This window comes from Crinia signifera, chromosome 5, assembly GCF_055691185.1.
Source record: "Crinia signifera chromosome 5, ASM5569118v1, whole genome shotgun sequence".
NCBI lineage: Eukaryota > Metazoa > Chordata > Amphibia > Anura > Myobatrachidae > Crinia > Crinia signifera.
In genome coordinates this window covers 122,569,194-122,581,723 of record NC_139221.1, presented here as the reverse complement: position 1 = coordinate 122,581,723, position 12,530 = coordinate 122,569,194, and the positions used below count along the sequence as shown (strand labels likewise).

At 43.2% G+C, this 12,530-nt stretch overlaps 1 protein-coding gene across 1 annotated transcript in view; it reads left to right on the top strand.

Moving 5' to 3' along the window:
- Positions 1 to 207: 207 nt before the first annotated feature.
- The window catches only part of BMP6 (bone morphogenetic protein 6), a 206,464-nt gene continuing 194,141 nt past the window's right edge, over positions 208 to 12,530 (top strand). The window contains exon 1 of the mRNA XM_083187957.1: positions 208 to 1,019. Within this exon, the coding sequence (XP_083044083.1) occupies positions 569 to 1,019 (451 nt within the window). The 5' untranslated portion in view covers positions 208 to 568. The remainder of the gene's footprint in view (positions 1,020 to 12,530) is intronic.

Genomic DNA, 12,530 nt, shown 5'->3' with positions numbered 1-12,530 from the left:
AAATACACAGATACACAGCTTGTAGCGATCATGGTAAGAATATAACGCAATATTGTAAATGGCCAGTAGATGTCTCCAGTGGACTCGCTTCTCTAACTGCTAAATCCCCGTTTAGAAGAAATGAGTCAATAAATGTGTATGGAAGGAAGAGCAAGTCGCAGAATCCCTTATAAAGTTTGTTTCCTTTCCACTTTCAAGGGTGTATGACAGAAGTCTGTGATGATAAGAGTCTGAGGCTGAATTACACCCTCTTTAGGTCTCTCATTAGTGAGCAGTTCATATGAATGCAGAGCTGTGTTGGTCATAGAAATGACTGTGACAGTATGCTGAGATGATGATGATTGTCTGAGAGCTGTCACACCTTTAGTAGCTGCAGTGCACACAGAAGAGTGGAGTAACCTGCAGGGAGTACAGGTACATGTGAGCAGAGAGACAGGTGCTCCTCTCATACATGTGCTAGTACAGCTCATCATTCAGAAGCAGTGAGATGATATCCTCTCCAGCACTGACTTCAGTAGCAAGAAGTAGGTAAGGTGGGGTATCTGGCTACTACACGTGTTGTCTGAGCATGCAGAGGTCATCCTCAACTTCCTCCTGGGCACTCTGGCTCTTCTGCTCCCTGCTGCTGTCTCTGGCACAGGGGACACTGGTGGAGAGCAGCAGAAGAGCCAGCATGGACAGCGGCTTCTTGTACCGGCGCCTGAAGAGCCACGAAAAGAGGGAGATGCAGAAGGAGATCCTGTCCGTCCTGGGACTGCCCCACAGACCGAGGCCAGTGCATGGTCTCACCCCTGCTCAGCAGTACCACCCTGGAAAACTGAACTCCGCTCCCCTCTTCATGCTGGACCTGTATAATTCCATGTCTGGCCAGGAACAGGGAATGGATAGCAAAGGCTGGTCACACAGGACAGCTCATCACAGCCACCAGGTGAAGGGTCTCCTGAGCAGCCCCCTGGCCAGTGAGCAGGACAGTGCCTTCCTCACTGATGCTGACATGGTCATGAGCTTTGTCAACCTGGGTGAGTTACCATACAGTATAAGTGTGTGTCAATTAGTTGAGCACAACACATGTGTTTGATGCATATGATCGCGATTTATTACCATTTCTTTAAACACATGAACCTAACTGAGAAACATGTGTGCAGTGAGATAGTGTAATATGTATTTTACTTAGTCCCTGTGTAATAATACTGTAGTAATGTGTTCCTGGGAGAACATGGAAAGTTGCTGCATCACATGACTGGCGATGACAATGTCCTGCTAATTACTACACTGACACTTGTCAGACAAGGACATGTGGTATGAGGATTGGGGATTCCCTCCCAAGTGTTGCAGAACAGGTACATCAATTTGGAAACACTGCATGTGATAGTAATTGCAGATGTCTTTGCTCTGATACAGCCAGATACACCTGTGTGTTGCAATGCAAATTTGTAATATATCTGACAACAATGTTTTGTCTAATATTGATATTTAGACCCTGTAGGAAAAAGGTCATATTCATTTATATTCTTTATCACATTGTTTTTCTAGTTTATTATACTATTTCCGCTATCACTATTACAGTTCTGACTGCACAGTAATGCTCTAATGCAGAGTTCTCCAAACTCCACCATTACTGTCTTGGCATTAATGATATACAGTATGTGTGCTTGAGTATAGATGGTTAAATCAAACTGACTATTGTACTAATTAAATCCCCTGTGCTCAAGCATGGATATCCAGAAAACCTGGACTGTATGTAGAATTTCAGAAACTCTGATCTAATATGATTCATTTATAACACTACTTCAGTATTTGCTTCCACATTTCCATGATGTTCAATGTAATGTCTAATGCATGGATCATCTGGTGCTGAGCTGGTTTAGAAACGTAACAATAGGCGCTAATACTCCGCGTTCATTATGTTTTCCAAGAGAATAAAATGGCTAATAGCCTGCTGCATACAATATACAGTATATATTCTGTAAATGCTGTATGCCTAGTTGAACGCTGTTTATTCAGATCAAAATGTTAAATTTGCATGAGCTTAGCACTTGTACCATTAAAATACATCTTGTATTTATTATATGAGAGACTCCCATTTGCAGATCTCAAGATTCATCAGGTTTATAAAGTATGGTTAACTTGCATTGGAAAAAAATATTTTGTTCTAGTTTGTTGGCATTTGGGTTGCTTATTTGTGCAGATTGCATCTAAATGACTGCACGTGTTACATCTGTTTATATAAAGCAGGTAAAAATAAAGTGACAACATGTTTTATACATTTTGCATTGCATAATAGTTGTACATTTGTCTATTTTAATTATTAGGGTGGTACCTTATTATCTAGAGGTTTGGGAATAGTAGTACTTTTTATAACAGATGTGAGCTGTAATCAGTAAGTGTCTGGTATACTGTAGTTCATACTTGCCTACCTGACCCTCTCCATGAGGGAGAAAATGCTCTGTTCCTGGACTTCCCTGGTAATGTAGGATTGCCATCACCTGTGGGTGGGCTACTGTAGGTAAATAATAAGAAAGGTGTTTCACCACAGGAGATGGCAATCATACATTACCAGGGAAGTCCAGGAACAGAGCATGTTCTCCCTCATGGAGAGGGTCAGGTAGGCAAGTATGCTGTAGTTCAGTGGTTCCCAACCCTGGTCCTCAAGTACCCCCAACAGTGCGTGTTTTCCAGGTCTCTAAACAGAATCACAAAAGAAATAATTAGCTCCACCTGTGGATCTTTTAAAATGTGCCTGAATAATCTGTGCACCTGCTGGGTGACCTGTAAAACGTGTACTGTTGGGGGAACTTGAGGACCAGGGTTGGGAACGACTGCTGTAGTTAGAAGAGCTGCAAGAGCCAAAAGGCAAATAAAACCCTCAATCGTGGATTAACATCATGATTGCCTACCTGACCCTCTCCTTTAGGGAGAAAATGCTCTGTTCCTGGTATTCCCTGGTAATGTATGATTGCCATCACCTGTGGTGAAACACCTTTCTTATCAATTACCTAGCTCCCCACAGGTGATGGCATCCTACATTACCAGGGAAGTCCAGGAACATAGCATTTTCTCCCTCATGGAGAGGGTCAGGTAGGCAAGTATGATTTACAGGAGTGATATTATCTTGGTGCTAAAGATAATCTTGAAATATTCAGTAAGCTTTTTGATACACAATTTTGACTGTATTTATGACATGTTTATTAGTTCTAAGAATTTATTGTTTTTAATTTATTTTTATGTTTGTGGGGAAAATGTCTGTCTCTTTAAATACATTTACATAAGTGTACAGTAAAAGACATAGGGCCAGATGTACTAAGCTTGAAAAGTGATAACATGGAGAGTGATATACTGTCAGCCAATCAGCTCCTAACTGTCATGTCACTGGCGGTGTTTGAAAAATGCCAGTTAGTAGCTGTTTGGCTGGTGGTTTCTCACTCTTTATTTGATCACTTTTAAAGCTTAGTACATCTCGCCCCCGGAGAGAACCCTTTATCTGTGATGGCTGACAAGAGAGTGAGAGCAAATCATCAACATAACAAATTGCTAAATTATGTTTTTTTATTGTGTCGGCCATAAAATATTCTTGTGGGGTATAATTCTGGCCATGCCGTACAGATATCAAGGCAGCACCATGAAAAGTATCTAACAGGTTGTCCTTATCTACTGTACATCCCTCAATTCAAAAGAACACTATGTTACCAGTTATTAAGGTTGTGTACACACAGTAGAAAGGGTTTGTGAACATGCAAGATGTCAACATTAACATTTGCCTACGCCATAATGGTACATGCTCAAAATGGTACCAATTAGCATCCTCAAAAACTGTCCTTCGTATGGGGGCAGCCATTTTCCGAATGTCACTTTTTTTTATAAGCAGCAGGAGCCGGGAGAGCAGGGACCCGCAAGACAGCCGGGATCCGCAAGGCAGGAGGTATCGGCCGCACGGGGGGGGGGGGGGGGGGGGGGTTTCTTAACCACATAGGGGGGAGTTCTTAACAACATAGGGGGAGTAGGTGTTGACCCTACTGGGGGGGGCGCATACTTATTAGTTACGCCACTGTCCCTGCAGCATATGTGAAGTGAGCGGCATAGTCCCTGCAGCAGATGGAAACTAGTAACTAGTTCCCATCTGCTGCAGGGACCCCGCCGCTCACTTCACATATGCAGCAGGGATCCCCTGCCTGCCAGCGCTGCCCACCCTGCACTGCCAGACTGCACTGCCTGCCACCCGTGACCTGCCACTTCAGCAGTGGGGTGGCGGATGTGGGGGCCCCCAGACCGCACTGCCTGCCCTGCGCTGCCAGACCGCACTGCCTGCCACCCGTGACCTGCCACTTCAGCAGTGGGGTGGTGGATGTGGGGGCCCCCAGATGTGTGGGGGCCCCCGGGGCGACCGCCCCTATCGCCCCGTGGCTAATCCGCCAATGCCCTCTGCCCTGGAAACACTTATATCAGGAGATCACTGGTGCTGCTGATTACACACCTGGCTTCTGCTACTGCTCTGAAACCTGGTCTGGATTCTCCACATATAGACATTGTAGGGGCTCTGCACACACTAAATTAACTGATAATAAATAGTGGAGATTTGGTTCATGAATTGATCAATGCATGAACCAAATCTCCACTATTTATTATCAGTTCATTTGTGTTAATAAGTGTGTGCAGAGCCCCTACAGTGTCTGTTTAAACAATGTGGTCACAAGCCATAGGGAACCCCAAAACTAGGAAAGGTGAGTGCCAATGTTTAGTGTATATAGTGTATATATATATATATATATATATATATATATATATATATATATATTCATGTTAGATCTCACATATAATCTGTTGTTCTAAATAACACAATTCATGAACAACTCAGCTGCTGCTACAAATGTTCCAAATTACAGTAGAGTTATATATAATTCCACTTCCTAACAACCAGTCTTCGAAGAACACACAGGGAGAAAAGTAACAGCTTGCAATTTGATTGTTATGGGTTATGAGTCTGTGGCCTATTGTCATTATTGAGATGACAAGGCTCTGAAATGAGTTATAATTATAGCAGTCATATGTCTTGGCATACTAACAACCAAGTACTGAATGTACATTTTTCTATGTTACAATTAAATGGCACATACACAGCATGGTATACTAAAATATAAGCTCACATTGAGGCTGAACACTACTATTCTACCTCAACATATTTAACCATTTTTGTCTGATTGATAAATTCCTAGGTAGTACAGGATTAGATTGCCACAATCGTATTTATGCCCATGTTGATTATAGTTGAAAGCAAAGGATTCCAAAATATCTTTCAGTTTACTCTTCAATTGACCGCTTGATAACCCGCATACAGTAGCTTTGATAAAACAAGCATTTTGCTTTGGGTCGTACTGCCCAATGGATTTATTTAAGTTTATTCAGTGTGGCACAATGATTAGCATAAATATAGGGGAAAATGGGCAGGAGGGAGTTAGCTTAGCTGCTAACCATGGCTGCCACACACACCGGGTCACGTCCCACGATGTGCCCAAACATTTTAGCAGGCACATCACTAAAGTGCGAGACTACACTACACCGCTTCTGTGAGTTTTTATAGTAACTCAAGTTTTATGTGTGGATGAAGATTGCATCTGCGTGAACTGGTTTTCTTTCTTCTCTTTTGTATCGTTTGTGTACCATTTAAAAAACAGTAGATCGCACCTTATGGGGCGGTATTCAATGTCCTGAATCGCTGGTTACAGTGATTCAGATTTAACATTCGCCTGCCAATCGCCGGTTTTTAGCAGTGAATCGCCATGCATGGGGATTCGTGGGGAGTCGCCAAGTCACCCTATTCAACGTGGCTGAGAATCGCCGGCCCTAACGGCGATTCTCAGCCATACCGGCGTTTCCCTACACAGCCTCATTAATGTAGTCAGTTGTTTAAAAAATCGCAGATAAATGCTAGAAACAAGCAAATTACCCTGGACAAACGCTTCCCATACAGCAGACGGCAAACGCTGGGAAATCTGGTCAAAGGGCAAACGAAGGAGTGAGGTGGGGAGGAGAATCATGGGTAAGTGAGGTGCACCATGGGTAAGAACAGTGCTTTGTGGGAGAAAAAAAAAATACCTGAAAAAATTAAATATATATTTGTATAGCACTTCTACGACCATGACATCACACAAGGGCAGCAAATAATAATACATTAGACTTGCATAGTTAAATAGAGCACTTAAAACCAATTATTTGACATGTTCCTATAAAAGTTCACCATAAAAAGATGACGAGGGGCACTCGGAGAGGAACGGCGATATGAAAGAAGAAAAAGGAATCGCCAACTTCACATTGAATACACTTTTGGCGATTCCCCTCAACTACCGTCGATTCCCCATGAAAAATCCTATACACAAAAAACGGCGATTTGTACAGGAAAACATTTGGCGATTGCAGCTTCATTCACCGGTCGTCAACGGCGATTCTAGCTCATTGAATACGGTGATTCGCATTTGGAGCTCCAAAAATCACCGTCAGCCACGAAAAAACCCCGGAATCGCCATAAAACTTGGCGATTCCGGCTCATTGAATACCGCCCATAGTGTCTGGGTGATAACCAGAGGACACCCTGAACTGGTCACCACAGACCACTCCTCTACTCTAAACATATATGTACTGTCCTAGTGTGGGTTTCCCTCATCACCTCTCCTGTGATCGTAGTGTCAGCGCACTGGCATGTACGCTTTGGAATTCGCGCATGTGTATCCTTCCAGCATCTTTGTATCCTACCTGATCCCTGGAGATTACAGCTGTGACATGGGGCCGGTCACAGTGACGGTGGAACAGGTGCCAAATGTTGACTTATGCCAGATGGACTCCTTTTGACAGGGACTGTGTAGTGGGGCAGAGGACACCTGGCCACTGAGTAAAGTACCCCAGAGGAGAGCTCAGACACTGGTGGGAGAATAGCTGGAGGGGAGGTGTAACAGGGTTAAAATGCCTGTGCCTTCTTCAGAGGGGGGCGCTTTCCATCACAGGTCCGTATGTGCAGTGGAGAGCTACAGTAGATATGAGGACCGCTGGTCACCGGAGGTCTGTTTTATTCTACCAAGAGAAGCACAGCAGCGGTGAGTAGGTGTGCCACAATGAATAGCTGTACTACATACATTGTGCCTGCTCATTGTACTTCCCTCCTGATCCTCTGTTTATCCATACACAGCCTATGATCAACATATATACAGCGTTATATACATTTTATATACAGTACTCTCTATCTATACACACACACACCTCTGTTGGGCCTCTGCTTATTCCCACCATGTATATTCTATATCTATCCATCCATTCAAACGCACATCTCCTGGGTGTCTGCTCATCCCTAAAACAGAGTGTGGCCATGGCCGGCTCAATGGCGATTTGAGTTCAGTGGACAAATGGGGGAGCAATCGCATAAAAAGTATAAGTCGCTGATTGTTTGGCTGCTATCACATGTTTTTTTCCTAAACCACCTATTTGTTTCCATCATACTGTGTAAAGGGGAAATGTCAGGAGAGCCATTCGGAGGCAGTGGTGGCATGTTATGAATATTGTGATATATGGTGTAAATGGGGATTATAGTGTGTGGCATATTGCTTAAGAGACACTAATCTGTGGTGCATAATGCGTAAGGGGCATTACGGTGTGTGGCATAATGTGTAAGGGCATTATAGTGTGTGTGGCATAATGTGTAAGTGGCATTATGGTGTGTGGCATGTTGTGTAAAAGGCATTACGGTGTGTGTGGCATAAGATGTAAAAGGCATTATGGTTTGTTGCTTAATGTGTTGGAGCATTACTATAAGAAGGCAAATGACAAATAATTAGAATGAATAATTAAATGAACACTGATTTCACAAAATAAATATCTGAACCACTGTAAATCTGGTTTGGGAATGTAGAGCCTGTCATTTTAAAGATTCAGAATTGGTATAATCTAATATGTTAAGATATGCAAGTGTTCTATATTTCAAATATTTTGCATTACTATTTTGAATAGGCAGTTCTGCATATTACTGCTGGTTGTTGTCATGAGACTACGGCAATTCTCCCCAGTGCATCCTGGAAAATTGGTGGCAGGAAAATACAGCACACATCTGCAAATTAACTAGACCTATGAGCAATGGCAAATCATCTTAGTAGAGGTATTTTGGAAAACCATCTTTCTTTAAATAACACATGATTCCATGCCACGGTGACAGAGCACACTGGATGAATGTGCTAATATCGTTTTACTACTACTATCCACTGCACTGCAATTTTAAAACTTTATTTTCTATTGCTGAATACCTATTACAAAGCTGCTAATCTTATAATGCACTATATAATAATACTGTGCTAAATGAAAATCCAATAGGAAAATATACCAATAAAAATGTTAGAAACTTAATGGTGTTCCTATATTTTGCTAATTAGTGTGTTCACTTCAAATATAAAATAGATTGCAGGATATTTCTAAACAAATCACCTTTTATAAGTGATCGTGCAGCAGAACATAAATCAATTTTTGCAAAAGTATCACTATTAAGGTAAATGATGCTCCTGCAGGTGAGAGGATTTAATGCTGGCCACACATCAGACCAACTTTCCTCCAGCCATCCAACTAGTTGCTTGGATGGACTAAAAATATGGTACTGGCTGGGAGCAAAGGACAATCAGAAATGTGTTCACAAACCCAGGAAAATGGACAAAAACATTCAGTCAAATTGTTTAAATCAAAAAGTTTTTGTCCTTTTCCAGATATTGGGAGCAGATTTCTGAAGTAAATATTACATTTGCTCCCATCCAGTACCAGATTTTCATTCCATCCAAGCAACTAGTTAGATGATTAGAGGAAAGTTGGTCTGATGTATGGCCAGCATTAGAGACAGACAGACAATGTTAGAGGCTTTATGACGACTTTGTCTCTAACCTCAACATTACATGTTGTAGAGAGATTTTTGTCTGACAATATATTGTTAATTACCAGGTTGAGGGAAGGTGCCAGAGGAATTTCTCCATTTTTGTGTGTGGTGTGGTAGACCAAGAAGAAGGACCTAGGTGGCATTCCTGGAGGCGCAGTTTCTCTTCTATTCTTCACATTGTGCTGGGTGTTCCAGAGTCAGATGTCACCTTACAGTCACTATTCCATAATGCTCAGTTTCAGCTAAATAACTTATGGGGGCATATGTAATATGGCCCGAGTTTGCCGGAGATGCAGTTTGCCTTGTAAATAATTGCTGCTTTAAAAAAAAAAAAAACCATCAGAAATCGTCCAGCTTCCCGCACCTCTGGCAAATGGCAGCCTTTAATAAACAGCAACGTCTTGTATTAATGAGTTTTATTTTGCAAACATTCTTATTGTACCCTATTCAATTTGGCCTGCACTTTTACTATCCTAGACCTGTCTGCTGCATTGCATTGATCAGAGGACCAGGGCCATGTTAACATATAGGCACACTGAGAAGATGCCCAGGCCAAGGGAGTGCTGCACAAGAGGACATCATCTGTCTTATGGGCTGGTGCCTCTTGGGCTTCTTGGGTGGCTGGTAGAGAATGCTGCCTGGCTTCTCTGATTGTGAATTACACCAATTCAGAAGAGCCAATCAGCATTCTCTTCACTGCCTCCCAGGCTGCAGCCAAGCATCAAATGGCTGTAATCTTGCTGATTGGTTGATGGTTATAGCTATCCAGCAATCAGAGTGCTGACAGCCATTGGATGTGTGGAAGCATGGGGAGAGATGGTGCGGGACAAGCAGGAGGGGTAAGATACATATGCATTTTTTTAATTTACATTTATTTGCATCAATTAGGATAGTGGTGCCAATGCATAGCTTTGCACAGAACCTACAATTTTTGTAAGGTAGCTCTTTAAAGGACCACCTGGGACATTTTGCAATTATTTATATACCATAACTAGAACAGAAAATATTTCAGGAAACAACTTTAAAAATTTTTTTGGTTGGGTGTCATTGGCCTCCAAGGTGATAGAAATATACATAAACCTATGATTATGTAACCCTCCCATACTTCCATGGGTGTAGAATCTGTCATAACTTCCGACATTGGACGCACTAGCCACCAGCTACAGTGTCAGAGGGGCACCAAGATAAAAATACTGATGGGGCTGCTGAACCAGAACAGAGCTCTCTCCAATCATTTAATAGTGATTTGCTACATTGACTGCTATCCATGGTCATAAAGACCCTTGGCAGCCCCCATTATCTAAAAAGTCCTAGAATATGGGTGATAATAACATATCAAAATGTGTGGAGTAAATAGTGAGCTGCAGCTCTGCTGTTGTGTCTTATATAAAAAAAATAAGGAGAATATACTGTACAGTAAGTTGTTTTAAGGAAATTCACTATTTATTATAATACAACTTTTAGGGGAGATTTATCAAAACCTGGAGAGAGAGAGAATTTAAAGAGATAATGTACCAGCCAATGTGCCCCTAACTGCCATTTTCAAACATATCCTGTAAAATGTAAGGCAGAAGCTGATTGGCCGGTATATCTCAGAATTTTGTTTTCAAATTTTAATTAAAAAAAAAAAACAACAACAACTCCTTATGGCTCGGTCATTTTCAGCTAGTAACTGAAAGGAAAGATTCCTTATCACCACAGTTACAGTAGCTGCAATTAGGAAGCTTTATTCTCCCAGATTTACCATTGGGTCATCAACATATGTGCAAGCCCCTGGGGGTGGGTGATGGGAGGGAGTTACCACCTCCTATTTTACCTCCTTGCACTTATTATGAACTTACACCCCTGGAACCTGTGCAATGTGGCACTCCACTTAGTGGTCAGTGATTGTGATAAGAAAATGTGGCTCCTTAACAACAAATCTCTATGGCATTGTCGGCATGGAGTTGAGAATAGAAAGTGTGGTGAGCGCAGCGAGCCACCGAGCCCGAAGCGTGGCGAGGGGACGCGGAACACGCTCCCGAAGCGTGGCAAGCGGACACGGATTACTTAACATGTATTCCGCGTCCCCTCGTGGGGCTCGCTGCGCTCGCCACGCTTCGGGCTCGTATTCCGCGTCCCCTCGCGGGGCTCGCTGCGCTCGCCACGCTTCGGGCTCGGTGGCTCGCTGCGCTCACCACACTTTCTATTCTCAACTCCACGCCGACGTGGATAGTGGGGGTATGAAAAGGTCGGAGGACGCGTACCGCCGCCCCTCGCGGGCACGCTGCGCTCGCCACGCTTCGGGTTGACGTTGATCGTGGGGTGGTGTTAACAATTGGGGGGGCCATTTCACACTTCAGGGTGGCTATTTGGGGTCTGTGGGCCATTTAACATTGTTCCCTATGTAAAATCGGGTCAATTGGGCCATTTAACATTGTTCCCTATGTAACATCGGTAATCGCGTCGGTCGCATCGCATGCGATTTTTTTTGGCCGCATGCGATGCGACCGACGCGATTTACCATGCATTTCTATGTAAAATCGCGGCCATCGCATCGGTCGCATCGCATGCCATTATAATGGCATGCGATGTACATGCGATGCCCGCGATGGGCGCCCTTTTAGGAAACAAGTACCCAAAAAAATATTCAATAAAATAAATGATGCAATTAAATGGCCTTAAGTGGTAAATATTGATACAGGTTCATTCATTTCAGCCTTGAGTCCTTATTACCCCACGCAGTGCATGTTTTGCAGGTCTCCTTACAGAATCACAAGTGAAATAATTAACCAGGGTTGCCTACCTGACCCTCTCCATCAGGGAGAAAATGCTCTGTTCCTGGACTTCCCTGGTTATGTACGATTGTCATCACCTGTGGTCAGCAAGGTAATTGATAAGAAAGGTGTTTCACCACAGGTGATGGCACTCCTACATTACCAGGGAAGGCCAGGAACAGAGCATTTTCTCCCTGAAGGAGAGGGTCAGGTAGGCAACCCTGTAATTAACTCCACCTTCGGACCTTATAAAATGTGTCTGTGAGTAATTAGTACACCTGTGCACCTGCTGGGTTACCAGCAAAACATGCACTGTGTGGGGTAATGAGGACCAAGTTCCCTGACCACTGCTTTAAGCAAATTAATAGAGCTGGCATCCCAGCAATGAATATGTGCAGTAAGTCGTTTCTAGTTGTAGTTAGTAATCTGCTTTATAAATAGAGCAGGTGTTAGAAGCTTATGCCAGTATGATCATGTTAGTAGGTTGACAACATGCCCCAATTCACATGTAAGCTGACACGCAATAGTGTCCCAATTGTAACAGTTATTGTTAGGGCATGCACGTAAAGCCTCAGGCTATAAGCAGTATGGATAACCAGGCATATGGGTACTTGTGGATTATCACGGCTCCCACGATGGTCATCGTACATGAAAAAATCGCATCGCATCGCATGCGATCGCATGCGATTTTTCACTAAAAAGCATCCAAATGCATTGGAATTAGTATGAAACATGTTCAATGGACCCCAAATGGCATTTTTGAGTCTGTACCACCCCCACTATCAACGCGAACCCGAAGCGTGGCGAGCGCAGCGAGCCCGCGAGATGCGGCGGTACGCTTTCTACGACCTTTTCATACCCCCACTATCCACGTCGGCGTG